Source organism: Phalaenopsis equestris, unplaced genomic scaffold (genome assembly GCF_001263595.1).
Source record: "Phalaenopsis equestris unplaced genomic scaffold, ASM126359v1 Scaffold001200, whole genome shotgun sequence".
In the NCBI taxonomy this organism is placed as follows: Eukaryota; Viridiplantae; Streptophyta; class Magnoliopsida; order Asparagales; family Orchidaceae; genus Phalaenopsis; species Phalaenopsis equestris.
The window spans coordinates 320,490-334,649 of record NW_018165639.1 but is presented as its reverse complement, the minus strand read 5'-3'; the positions used below and the strand labels follow the sequence as shown (position 1 = coordinate 334,649).

At 31.0% G+C, this 14,160-nt stretch overlaps 1 protein-coding gene across 2 annotated transcripts in view; it reads left to right on the top strand.

Moving 5' to 3' along the window:
- Positions 1–10,674, top strand: part of LOC110033503 (SWR1-complex protein 4) — a 43,324-nt gene extending 32,650 nt beyond the window's left edge. The window contains exons 11-16 of one of the 2 annotated variants that reach the window (XM_020737503.1): positions 5,562–5,672; positions 5,900–5,995; positions 9,631–9,752; positions 9,935–9,992; positions 10,070–10,104; positions 10,340–10,674. In XM_020737503.1, the coding sequence (XP_020593162.1) occupies positions 5,562–5,672; positions 5,900–5,995; positions 9,631–9,752; positions 9,935–9,992; positions 10,070–10,104; positions 10,340–10,403 (486 nt within the window). In that variant the 3' untranslated portion in view covers positions 10,404–10,674. The remainder of the gene's footprint in view (positions 1–5,561; positions 5,673–5,899; positions 5,996–9,630; positions 9,753–9,934; positions 9,993–10,069; positions 10,105–10,339) is intronic. The other variant, XM_020737505.1, reaches the window with a different exon arrangement.
- The last annotated feature ends 3,486 nt before the right edge of the window (positions 10,675–14,160 follow it).

Genomic DNA, 14,160 nt, shown 5'->3' with positions numbered 1-14,160 from the left:
CGTGCTATTGAGCTCATTGGGAATTGACGAAGAGTACCTCCTTAAGGCGTGGTTGAGCTAGTTGGGAGCTTCGAAATCACGACACTCATGTGTTCTGAAGATTGCGGCGCGTAGAGACCTGAAACTTCTATCTTTTTCCTATTGCCACTTCATGACTGCCATCTTTTTAATGTTTTTGCTCCATTCTTGCAACTCAACTTGATGACCCATACGTTGTCATTTAAGGGGGAGGCGCCAAAGAGAAAAGCCCCTTGCAAAGATAAATTCAGGAGAAATAAGCGAATGGGTTATGTTTTTTGTGTGATGAAAAGTTTGCCCTAGAGCACTGTTGCAAGGATCAGACATTACAGGTTCTTATAATACGACGAGGAGGCAGAGGAGCTTTATTCAACAATAGCTATCTTTTATCCACCTTGAAAGCAAAATTTTTTTGGGAGAGGACAATTTTGTCTTTTATTAGCACGAGAACAATTTCATCTTTTGTTATTTATTAATGTTTAGTATAAATAGGACTAAAATGTGGGTATGCATGAGATTATGGTTATGAGTCTTATGGTTAGGGTTTGTGAAAGATTTCCTACCTCTCGAATCGTAGGAATTAGTAGAGATTGCCTATGTCTCGAATTGCAAGTGTTTATTCTTTATTTTGTATGTTTGTGGTTGTATTGTTTCCTTTGAAAAAATAAAATGTTATTTTTCCTCTAATTTCTGTGGAAAATCATGCCAAATCATATCAAAGTGCTAAAGTGTACGAGTAATGTTTTTTTATAAACATAATATTCTATTATGAATCCATCACATATATATGTCAAGAAAAGGCAATATAGTGGACATTTTTGTAGTTGGATAAATAATGTTATAATTCAACGATAAAAATTGATTATAGTTAGGTGACTTAATTTAATTAATAAGTCTATATATATATATGTATGCATGCATGTATATTTATGTATGTATGTATGTAATATATATTACATACATACATATATATACATGATATATATATAGATATACATACATATATATATATATATATATATACATATATATATATAGATATTTCAAATGAAAATTTTGGAGTTGATCATTATTTTTAAGATGATGATTATCGAGGACAAGTCTATCCATGTATGTGTTTAAACTGGCCTTATCCTTTTTATTCACATGGAATTCCTTATAATGAATCTGGAATTCAAATAATATGCAGTAGCATAATAATTTTGATGTAGCTAACCATTCCATTTGTCATCAATAATTTATCATTTTTTCTGATAAGACGCTTCTTATTCTCCTAAATATTTTGTTATTTTCTCTTTGCTTTGTTCATAGATTTATAAATAAATGTCATAGCTGGTGCCCTCCCATCAGCAGCATGCATGTACTAATGGCCTTAGTCTTCATAGCACAATAACGCTATACTAAACGAATCATCTTTTATAATAATATTCTTCTCTTGTTTTTTTTTTTAATTTTTTTTCCCAAGAACTTTTATCTTATTCTTCAAAAGCAAATATTGCCTCAAAAAGTTGTGGTGATTTTTTTAATTTTTGCAAGCTCAAATAAGCAATTACAAATCTTTTCTGCTTGTTGAATAAATTTATTATTTATGAATTTTCTCATGAAGCTTAATATCTAATAATAATTTTTAAAATTATTATTATTATTATTTGACTTTAAGCAAAGAAGATTGATGTTGTGACAATTATTTCAACTTCTCAAGCATTTAAATTAAAACAATGAGAGCACATAAAGGGCACTAAAAGATGAATCCTTTCTGAACAACCTCATTAAGCATTTTAAATAACAGTTGTGTGGTTTTTTTACAAATGCAAATATATCAATAAATTTTAGAAATATAATCCTCTAAAGGTTGTTGACAAGAAAATTTATGATACTATTTGTTTAATAATTGATCTAGCATCTAAATATTATTATAATTTCTATCTCAATCCACATCTTCACTTGATCAATCATCATTGTAAGTCTAACATTCTCATCTAACATCCAAATTCAAAGCTCATAGATACTAGGAAGATCTAGTCATTGTCCATAATTTCAAGCAGAACAAATCATATCAATCTATGAAAAACTTCTAACCACATTAAATGGAATTCCGTTCTCATAGAAATATCTTATAATATTTAAACATGCTCAATTTCTGTGTTCTCTTGCAAAAATTAAATGAGGATTTATTGGAGAATTATTATTTTCTTCTTCATTTAAATTCATAGCAAATCTGTCCATTGTCTCTTAAAGCTCCTCTATAAGCAAAGAATAAGTAACTTTTACTAAACTCATCTTATTGTGAACCATAGAGCTTTACTCAATTATTTCTTCCATATTTTGTTTGAGTTACTTCTTTTATGGTGGTTTAATTTTTTAAATAATCTACTCATTTTTTTAAAATTTCATATGGTACTTTTTTCACATCGTCCAATATTTAAATCTGTGCATGCTATGTGATCCTTCAACCTCTTATAACTTTTAGTAATCATTTGGTCATAAAATTTATATTTCAAATAAACATAACTTTCATTTGCTCTTTCTTTTGGAGCTTTAATTTGAGTGCTATATTTTCTAGTTGGATTCTTTTCTTTAGCTCTACGACCCATTCTAATAAGTAACAAAATAATAATATAAGATAATAATTCAAAAAAAAAAAAAAGAAAAAGAAAAGAAAAAAAATACTAAAAGGAGAAATATTTTAAGATAATAAATGGAATCCCATATGCTAACTTTAGTTTGAAATGTGGAGAATAATGCTATAGATAATTAATGTTGGAGAACAATAGCATCTAAGATTGATGAGGTATAATAAAATTAGAAGAGTCTAATTACTTTGTGGATTCCCCATGCAAATGCCAAGATCAAGTATGTCACTATGGTGTTTGCCTTTAAGTGGATAACAATATTATCTTCTACAGAACTTGCATATTATAGAAACAATTTGAGTGATTAAATGAAATTTTATTTGTTATGAAATTCAATCATGGCGATTTTGAAAAAAATTTAAAGATATCATAATTAAGTAGAGTCATCATCAAATTACAGAAAATTGAGCCACGATAATTAGTTTCATGGTAATCATAAAGATTTCATAAATATAAAAAAAAGTAGTCGAGAATCCCTGTATTTGTGCATGCCATGATCAAATAGTTGAGAATTTGACAAAAGTAAAAAAGTCATGTTATAATTTTGTTGTTTATATTCATGTATAGGTAAAAAAAATTGAGAAATAAAGATACTAAGATATTGTTTGAATGTTATGCATGTAATTGTCCTTTAGAATATTGGTCTGCATGCATATTGGTAGGGAACACTGCATTTAACTATTTATGGTGTATGTATATATAGATAGATGTATGTATGCATAAAGTCCAGTCCTAACAAAAGGAAAATCAACCAAATCACCATGTAGCAGGACCACAAGCTCAACTAGAGGAACCGAACCAAGCTGAATAGCATCAGACGATGCACCACATTTAGTCAAAAAATCAGCAGGTTTATTGAACTCTGATTAAAAGAAAAAAAATCCTTTTCCAAGTAAGAACGCAATACCACGGGTAAGTAGTGATACTATTTCAGATATTAAGGGTGACAATGGAATCATTTTCAATCTGTAAATGAAACAACTTCAGTTCACGGGACCAGCAAAGTAACAACACAGCTAAAACATCAGAATGGAGAGCGCGCGCACACACACACAAATATTTATATATATATATATATATATATATATATATACATATAGTGCACTAGTTATAAGATGAAAAATTTTGGTTCTTTTTTATTTTACCTTTGTATCTTACTATCTTACTATATTTTTTCTAGTGTTATTGGTCTAGTTTGTATTTTTGATCAGTTCTTTTGCTTATTTCTATTGAGGTGTTGTTAATAAATGACAATTAGTGCACTCGATGAAAATTAAAATTTATTTAATAATGTAAAATTTTTATGTATCTTTGAGCTTTTTTCTAGAAAATATATGGTGTCATACAAGCTTTTTTGAAGCTTTTGAAAGAAAATGTTAATATCACGTGCATTAATTACACACTTTATATCAGAATTTGTAAGACAAAATATAGTGTTCATAATGTGTCGCGTCTTCTTTTTTACATTTTTTTGTGTTGTTGTGTCTGTGTAGTGTCATGTCAGTGTTTGTAATTCATAGCTAGCATAGTTTCCACATGATTGATGGCTTAAGAAGTTTGTATAGATTATGTCTGGAAATTAGGGAACTATCTAAATAACCTATATTATATAGTTGTATGAATCTTTTTGCAACTAGTCGAGTTGTGCACTATTTGAACCCATTATGATGAAAATTGGTTGTGAACATCTAATGGTTAGAAAACTGGTTTAAACCCAAAAGGAGAAAAACTCAAACCTTAAGTATGATGACTGAGTTGGAGCACCTATTTTGGAATTCATCGCTTGATTCCAAAAGGGATTGTCTTGAAAATAGACACATGATAGGGACAATACAAAGATCAATAATATATCTATCTAGTGGCAGTTGTACGGCCATGAGCTTGTGTTTGTCATTGCGAGTGAGTGGGAATGAACACATAAGCAGCTTTTGTGAATGATGTGGGAGTAAGCACATAGGCAAGTGGGCACGAAGAGCAACAAACTCGCAAGGGCTGGGGCAACGAAAAGCAGTGGGCAAGGTGTGAGGGACATTTGGCTCGGGCAAGTCCAATCCTTGTTCTAGAAAAGGAAAATCTTGTGTATTATTCAATCGTGATCAACCTGCTTATAATAAGGAGACAATTACAATGATCTAGAGAACACTTAAGACAAGATGCAGAACTCTTTAATTATTAAAAATTTTAATATTTAATATGGTTTGTTGATGATAGCTTATATTAAGTTATATGTTCTTGATTATCATTTTGGAGTTTACACTGACAAAATCCAAGAGGATGGAAAGACGCTGAAGTATGCACTTAATTGGTTAGGGAGATTGGGGATGTAAGCACGGCTGAAAGAGGTGGGGCTAATGGCTATGACAATGCCGATCCTTGGTTTGATACTATGTTTGAGGATAATCTCGTGTCTTATGTAATAGGGGAAAAAGTACAATGATTTGTGAACACCTAAGTTAACAAGCACCACCCTAATTATTAGAGAACCTTCCAAATTAACTTTTCTCTTTGCGTCATCACTTAAGATTAATATAGTTGGTCTTGGTTATCATTTTGAAGTTTTCATAAACAAAATATAGTGGGAAGGAAAGAAGTTTCCACTTAGTGCAAAATAATCTATGTTAAAATTAGGTGACTCACATTGATGAAAACTTGTAAATCCATCGAAAGAGATTTTACTGATATCTGATTTGCCAGGTTGGCATTATAATTATGTTTTTTCTTTGTTTTTGCAACTTTCACTTGCAGTGTATAAATTTGGCATAATGGATGGGAATATTTGAAAACATGTTCAATATTTTGATTTAAATCATATTTGAATGAGGATCTTCCAATATTTATGTGCATTGTTCTTGAAGTATCTGAAATTCACATATTATATTTGGAAAATGACTTCTAAACATGAATTTTCAGCTTCGTGTATACTTGAGAACGTATGCACTTGACCAAATGGTGCAAGCAGCTAGCTCCAATGCTGGACCAAGAACCATCAAAAGGGTTGAGCAAACATTGTCAGACCTTGGGGTATGTATCTCCAACCTTTGCTAAGGCTTCTAGTTTTTGGCTTCTTAACTATTTTCTCTTGTGAAATCACATGTCTGAGGTGGTGACAGGGTTTTGTTTTTTATTACACAAGTTTGCTAATCAATTTATTATTTAGCTCTTATGTTCGTACTTGATGTGCTAGATTATTAGTCTGTATTACATAAGTTTACTAATCACATGCTTTTGATTTTTTTCTCTTCTATCAGGTACACATAAAACCAAAAGTTCCAACTAAAGCAGTATGCGCAGAGCATCTTGAATTGCGCAAAGAAATACTTGCACTATTCAACCTACAGAAGCAGGTTTGGACTCTAAAATACTTATTTGATCATGCCGTGTAACTTTTTAGTTTCTTTTCATTCTTTTGATATATGATTGTTTCCTCACCATAACTTGGTCTTCTAAAAAGAATTGCTATAGTTCAAATCGTTTTGTATATGGCCGGCTCAATTAACCATCTATTTTACATTGGTACTTTAACTTGGTTTTGATGTACATCCATTGATGAGTTGAACTGTGTTGGCTGGTGCTATTGAGATGTGTACAAATCTTATTGTTTCTTGTTTTTATACGGCATTCAATGCAAAATATGGTTTCCAGGTTTATATTTTATTGAAAGATGTTATTCTTCATTCAATTAGTTGGTGGTATTGGAAGATTTTGATGTGCTAAAACGTCCTATGAAATTATGATTACTCACTTGAGCTGTTCAACCTAAGATAATCGCATAGCGCCCGCGCCCAGCACTCCATCTTGATGGATTTTAGTGTAGGACTCTCCCCGCATTCATATATAGATGGATCTTGTGCCAGATTCTAATAATAAATTTCTCTCTTCCTCCTTTGACATTTGTGCTACCACTTGTTTGCTCTCCACCCTTGTTCATGTTCTTTCTATCTCAATGCATATGGAAGAACCATGCTTTAGGCATTGCCTTAAACTTTGTAGCACATTCGCTAACATTTGTGTTAAGGCCTTCTATCCGATTCCATGCCATCAAGTGATATGCTTGTAGTTGACTTTAAATGTTTTAGGGATGTAATGGTGCTCTTTTTGGTTTTTAAGCCAGCATGGAAGTAGTTTTGCGGGAGCATTTCATTTGAATTTTGGGGAGTTTATCTTCTGAATATTTGCATACATCTGAGCCACTAAAGAAGTTTGCTTACAGTATAATAATCTTCTTTTCCAAATCAGATAGCTAATCTTGTTATCATGTTGCGCTCTATTTTTTGCATTCTGTTTAGTTTAATGATTATTTAAATGGCCATGTGCAAAGCATAGGCAAAGGATGTCTGACGTTCAAGATTAGTGCAAAATGATTTATTGATTCATATAAGGTAGAGCTATTTTAGATTTTGCTTTAGCGTATGATTTTGTTATTACTTTCAGAAAAGAGATGAACATCTTATTACTTATAAGAGTGGATCTAATAAAACACAAATTGATTATTTTCTTATGAGAAGAAGAGATCGTCGCGATTGTAAAGATTGTAAGGTCATTCCAAATGTAAATTTAAGTACCCAACATCATTTATTAGTTCTAGATTTTAAGATGAAGAGTTGTAAAATAAAGAATACTAGGACTCATCGTCATAGAATTAGATGAAAAAACTTAAAAGACAAATAAAGTTAGTTTTATGAGTAAAATTCAAGATTTCAATATTTGGGATATTTATGAAGAAACAAATGTTATGTGGGATAAAGTAACAAATACTATTAAACAAATAGCCACAAATGTGTTTGGAGAATCAAAAGAAAAATTTTTATAAAAAAATAGTTGATGGAATAATAATATGCAAGAAATGATAAAATATAAGAAGTTATGTTATAAAAATTGGTTTAAATGTAAAGTTTAGAGAACTGAGAAAAAGATCAAACGACCTGCAGGGAGTCTAAAAGAACAATCCTTGATGCTAAAAATTCTACTTTTAATGATCTTTATAATAGATTAGATACTAAGGAGGGTGAATAATATATGTATAATAATATATGTATAAACTAGAAGAAAAGTAAATATTTAACTCAAGTAAAGTGTATTAAAGTATTTAACTCAAGTTAACTCAAGTAAAGTGTATTAAAGATGAAAATCAAAAAGTACTTTTTTTGGAAAAGATATTCAACATAAGTGAGTGAGTTACTTTGATAAACTTTTTAATGAAGTTTCTGAAAATACAATCGATCTTAGTGATCTTAATATCGTGAATAATAATAAAACGTTTCATTTTTGCCATTGCATTAATAAAAAAAAAAGTTGAGGAGGCTTTAAAGAAAACCAATTTTTAAGAATAAAGGGGATGCACAAGAGTGTGCAAATTATAGAGGAATTAAGTTGATGTGTCATACTTTAAAGTTATGGGAGAGGGTAATTGAACATAGGTTAAGATACATCACAAAGATTTTTCATAATCAATTTGGATTTATGCCGGGCAAGTTTACTATGGAAGCTATATATTTATTGAGAGGTTTGATGTAGAAGTTCAGAGATAATAAGGAGAATCTACATTTGATTTTTATTGATTTAGAAAAAGCTTACGATAAGGTTCTAAGAGATATCCTTTGGAGATCTCTTGAGAAGAAAGGTGTTGATAACATATATTCAAGTCATTAAAGATATGTATACTAGAGCTGTTACTTGCGTTCAAATTGAAGGAGGATTGACCAAATTTTTTCCTATTTCTGTTGGATTACATCAGGGATCGACTTTAAGCCCATATCTTTTTGCTTTAGTTATGGATGGTCTTACTGGACATCTACAAGAGGATGTACCTTGGTGTATGCTTTTTGCTGATGATATTCTTCTCGTGGATAAAACGAGAGAAAAAGCCCAGGAAAAACTTGAATTATGGAGGTCTACATTGGAGTCTAAAGGCCTTCGTTTAAGTAGAACTAAAACTGAATACATGGAATGTAATTTTAGTAGTAATAGCTCTAGTGACAGAAGTGTGACTTTGGGTGATCAAATTATTAAAAGGTGTGAACGATTTAGATATCTTGTTGGGTCCGTTGTTCAAAGTGATGGGGATGTTAATAGTAGAATTCATGTTGGTTAGTTGAAGTGGAGGAATGCTTCGGGCATTTTGTGTGATTGAAAAGTACCGCTAAGACTGAAAGGAAAATTTTATAAGATGGTGGTGAGACCTGCAATGCTCTATGGCGCTGAATGTTGGCCTTTAAAAGAGAAGCATAATAATAAGTTAAGTGTTGCCGAGATGACAATGATTAGGTGGATGAGTGGCTTTACACTTCGAGACAACATGCGAAATGAATTTATCCGTGATAGGGTTGGTGCTCCTGTGACGGACAAAATTAGAGAAAGTTGGCTTAGCATTAAACGTTGACCATTTGATGATTCGATTAGAAGAGTAGATGTTTTATAGTCGACTTGTGTTAAGAAGGGTAGAGGTAGGCCTAGAAGACTTAGGCTTATTGTATTAAAAATGATCTTAATTTACTAGAACTAAATGAAAATATGACACTAAATAGGACGCAATGGAGAAAAAGGATTCATGTAGCCGACCCCATGTAGTGGGATTAAGGCTTTGTTGTTGTTGTTGTTGTATAATTCAAATTGACAAATCAAATATATACCAGCTTGTCATTTGGAAAATGTACTAAAAGTTTAGTCTTTTGTAAATGGAATTTTGTCCATAAAATGATTAATGGAATTTAAAATGCCATTAATGATTAATGATTAATGATTAATGGTCTTTTATTGATTCATATATGATAAAATGCCATGCATAGGTGCCAAGTTTTAAAATGATTAAGGAATCAAAATATCATTTATCTCTTGATTATGATTTGTTAATGAAATTTTGTCCATAATTTTAATGTTGCTCCTATGGGTTGCAGTGCAACATGATAATTATGATGCTGATGTTGGTTTGTTGAGCTGATTCTTCTGTTTCAAGCATGGCATTTTTGTGGTTATATTGCAGCTGCAGAATAAAGAGGCTGAAGCTTCCGCCACTCGTGAAACTTCATTCGCTGAGGCCCCTGGTACTCCTATGGTAATACTTGCTCTACTTGACCTTATGGAGATCACATGGGTGCTATTGCAGTAATTATTCCTGTTACCTCAGCATTTATCCATGAGAGTCTTGAACCTTGATTCATTCCATTTCTCTTTTCATTTTTGAAATTCCTTATATTTGCTGGAATGGCGCAACTTTCGATTTCTGTTAATCTGATTTCTAATAAAATTCTAATTTACATAAATAACATAAACCTGTGCTGTTTTAGCGCTCATATCGTGGAGATACGGAGCGGCCATTTGTATCTGAAGCAGTTGGTTTTGCCGGTAAAAGTTGTCTTCTTCAGGTATGCATAGTGACAAGCGACCACTTTTTGCTTAAATTCTTTCATGTTGTGTTTCAGGAGAAAGAGTGGGCAAAAGGGAGCATAAACGCAAGGTACTGATGCTTAGTCCTCTCCCAAACTTTCTAGATAAACTGAAATATATGTTTGGATTTAAAACATTCAATAAAATATTAAATCACTTGTGCTCAACAATCATAATGTATACTTATGCATAATAATCATCTTAGCAATAATTTTCCTGATTATATATATATATATATATATATATCTATATCTATATTGCTCTGAGTGTGTTTGTGTGTGTGTGTATTCTCATACCATTTTCAGGCTCCTGGAAGATTTATGGATGTGCCACCTTCACCTCCCCAGTCTAAAAGGTCAAGGAAATTGAAGGCTTCTGATGGTTGATTTTCCGTCAAAAATATAAAATGACATAATTGGTACCTTCTCTGTGTACTAATGCCATAATCTCGGGATCTTTTTTATCACATGAACTTAGGAAATTCATTTAACTTTCAAACTATTGAATTTCTGCTAGAACATCTTATATGCACAATCTTTTATTTTTTGACATCCTATTCTATATTGCTTTGTGGCCATGGATTGGAGCTTTTGTTTATTTTTTGATTTTTAGGGCCATTATTTGATGGACGTGTGCATATTGTAACAAAACTTATCTATGAGAATCCTCTACTCTTGTTGCTTAGCATGTTGTCACCTTAATGAATCTCCATCTTATATTTTATATATCTTCTATAACTGATGTTTTGGCATTTGTGTGTCGTCCAACTATATATATTCTGAACCTTTCAAGTTATTAATGTGTTTCTTTTTCTAAGTTTAGTCTATGCATTCTTCTAGCATGCACTACAATCTTAAAAGAACTAGACCATATTTTATTGCGGTATCATATATGCATTCCCTACGTTATTCCTATGCAGCCTTTGAATCTCCCAACTAACCTATGTGCGGCATAGCTTTAAATGTAGGTTTTACTGCCTACAAAACCAGGATGTTATTGAACTCGTGGAATCACAATCATAGCACTTATTTATCCTATTTAGTAATGGAGCTGAATTACTCTGCTGCAAGCTATTTTGCCTTGTTTTGAACGTCCTTCGACATCAAGTTACAATGTAAATTGGACTTCCTTGGTCGTAATTTATTGTGTTTAGAGTTGGCATTTATATAATTATTTTATAATTTTGTTTATTTTCTTGTTGAGATCTATTTTTGGCCTTTTGTATTCTAAAGTGGAGCTTTCATATTATTTTCCACATCTGATAGAAATGTCTCAAATTAAGTTTTTTTTATTTAAAATAGAAAGTTTAAGAAAACATATAGAACTCCAATTTCTGCTTATTTTGAAATTTTGGAAAATTTTCTCGTTGTGACTTGATAATATGTATACGATGAAGTAATATTGTGCAATATAAAAGATGTATCACTTCAAAAAAGATGCATCACTTCAAAGAAGATGTATCACAATAGAGAGTTTAAAATGAACTTTAGGTGTTACATTATAAAAGAAATGTTAGTTGTTTTTCAATATTGATAAATTGAATATCCATGTTGCCTTTGGACACAATCTCAAATAAAATACTGGCAAATGCCGATGCATGTTATCCTAAAGTGGTGTATGGGATTCCTTATAATGCATTAAACTTTAGTGTTGCCACCCATAATAAGTATTATCTACTGAAAATTTAAAATAAAAAAGCTGCTGCTCATGTTGAAGGACATGAGCAGTGCAACTCTGTTGTTGTGTACTTTACCTCAATACTAGATAGAAAATTGTTTTAGATTTTTTATAAAATCAATAAATTGGGGAATAAAGTACAAGTTAACACATTTCTAGTGTGCTTTCCCTATCAACTACATTTTATAAAGTTTGTCTGGGAATCTTATTAGATCAAATGACATGCTATTTTTAGTATACCATAAGCTAGTGGGACTTAATACCACTTTCAGTTTTTTTTTCACGAATTAATTTAATTCCTCTTGCAAAGTTATTATCTAAGTTTTAGTAGATATCACATGTTTTACATTAGCTAGTTCTATCACGAAGATAATTGTAGCAAGTTTTATTTCTTCCCTTAGTGCTTTTCTGGCTTTAAATATTATAGATGAATCTCCATTAATTTTGTTCTTAAAATGATTGGATATATGTGAAAGTGCTTAAGTATAATGAAGCAAAACTCGAGGCACCTTTTAGTGTCACGGTGGAATTTTTATTAGAACTCCAAAGTTAAGCATGCTTGTCTTGGAGCACTCCTAGGATGGGCGAACTCTTGGGAAGTGACACCAATAGGGAAAAACTGTGAGACCATTTGCCAAAGAAAACAATACTCTGATGGGTGAGGGTTCAAGATATCACAAGTGGTATCAAAACATTACACTAGTTTGAATATGAGAACTAAGTACCATATAAAATATAGTGTTACGCAATTGGAGCCACATCTTGAATCATGGATGGAATAAAGTGCTAAATGGTGGGAGCTACTTCTTGAATTTACAGGGGCCATCTCTCTAGTCCTATTTGCCTGCTAGATGATTTTGGGTATAGCATTGACAAGGACGTCAGATAATTAAGCGTGAAAGATTATGAAACCACTAAAGTAGAATAAAGCTGAACTGTTAAATATCGGGAGACCTTTTAGTGTAACAATGAAATTTTCCTTAGAAAATTCAAAGTTAAGCGTGCTCAACCTAGAACACTCCTAGGATGGGTGACATCCTATAGGAAGTTACACCAATGGGGTAAAATTGTGAGGCTAGTTGGTCAAAGCGGACAATAACTTGATGGTGAGTTGGGTTGTAACAATATATTCCTCCATTCTCTATAAATGGGCCCATCTTTCAATAGTAAAATTTTAATAATAAGTTTGAAATATTCATTATAACCAGTAGTTATTTTTTAGTCTGATTATATGCATTTGATTAATCAAAGGTAACATGTGGAAACTCTTCTAAAATCATGATTTTTTTTAAATACAAGGCACAATTAATCTATCGAAAAATAACCCAAAAAACCATTTCATTTGATTTAGTTTCAAAGTTTTCTAAGATCGATTTATCATTATTTAACATGAAATTTTTACACTCAAATAGGTTTAAATGTGATAAATTTGGTTTATGTCCTTGATGATTTATAAAGAGTTTTTTTTCTTTCAACTTAGGGCAGGTAATACCTATGAGTATAGCGTATTCAAGAGGCAACCATAATACTCTCTAGTATGTAATTATTTGTATATATTAAAAAAATTAAAATCTATTTTCAAATATATTTATGTTCTTGCATTATTTTATAAATTATCTAAGAAATGAAGAGAAATTAAATTGTTAATTTAAAGAATTCTATGAACATCAACCTGCAACCTTTAAAGAATTCTATGAATTCATTTTAAGCTTTATTTATAAATTTTTTTCTCTATATTGCAAAAATTATAAACTCTAATTAGTATATATATATTCTTATTTTTATGAGCTCTATAAGTAGTGAAATGAAATGCTATTCATTTAATTATTTTTTCTCAAGAAATTTACGCACCTTGATACAAAATAATTTCTGGAAACTAATTAATATCTCCATTTTGTGAGCTATTTTTACCAAAATATTTGAGACATGGTGAGCTATTTTTTGACTATTTTAGTCATAATAATACTCAGGATTTATATTTTAAGGTAAAAGTTATATAATTTTTTTCAATTAAAAACAAATAATTAACTTAACTATAAATATACCTCATGTTAATTTTTTCTTTATATATAACCCACTTATTACCCTTTCCATAACTTCACCCCCTTTCTTTTAGTGCCACCTAATGAGAAGTTTAGGGGGGAAATGGGGGTATTGTGCAATATAAAAGACGATGGAGATAGAAAGGAAAGTTACCTTCTCAGCGTTATCTTTGTTTGTTGGAATATTAGGGAAATTATTCATCTTAAGACTACTAATGCGTTAATGCCGATTTCAATGATATTTCTCTTTTTCATTATTTAAAAATTTTAAATTTGTAAAAGTTATAATAACTCTCTATATTTGGAAAATTTTCACAATATAATTTTAATATGTTATTATCCTAACTATTCTACACTTTTTGACATAATCATATCTCAATTTTAGTTTTCAACGGTCAGGGTGGCTT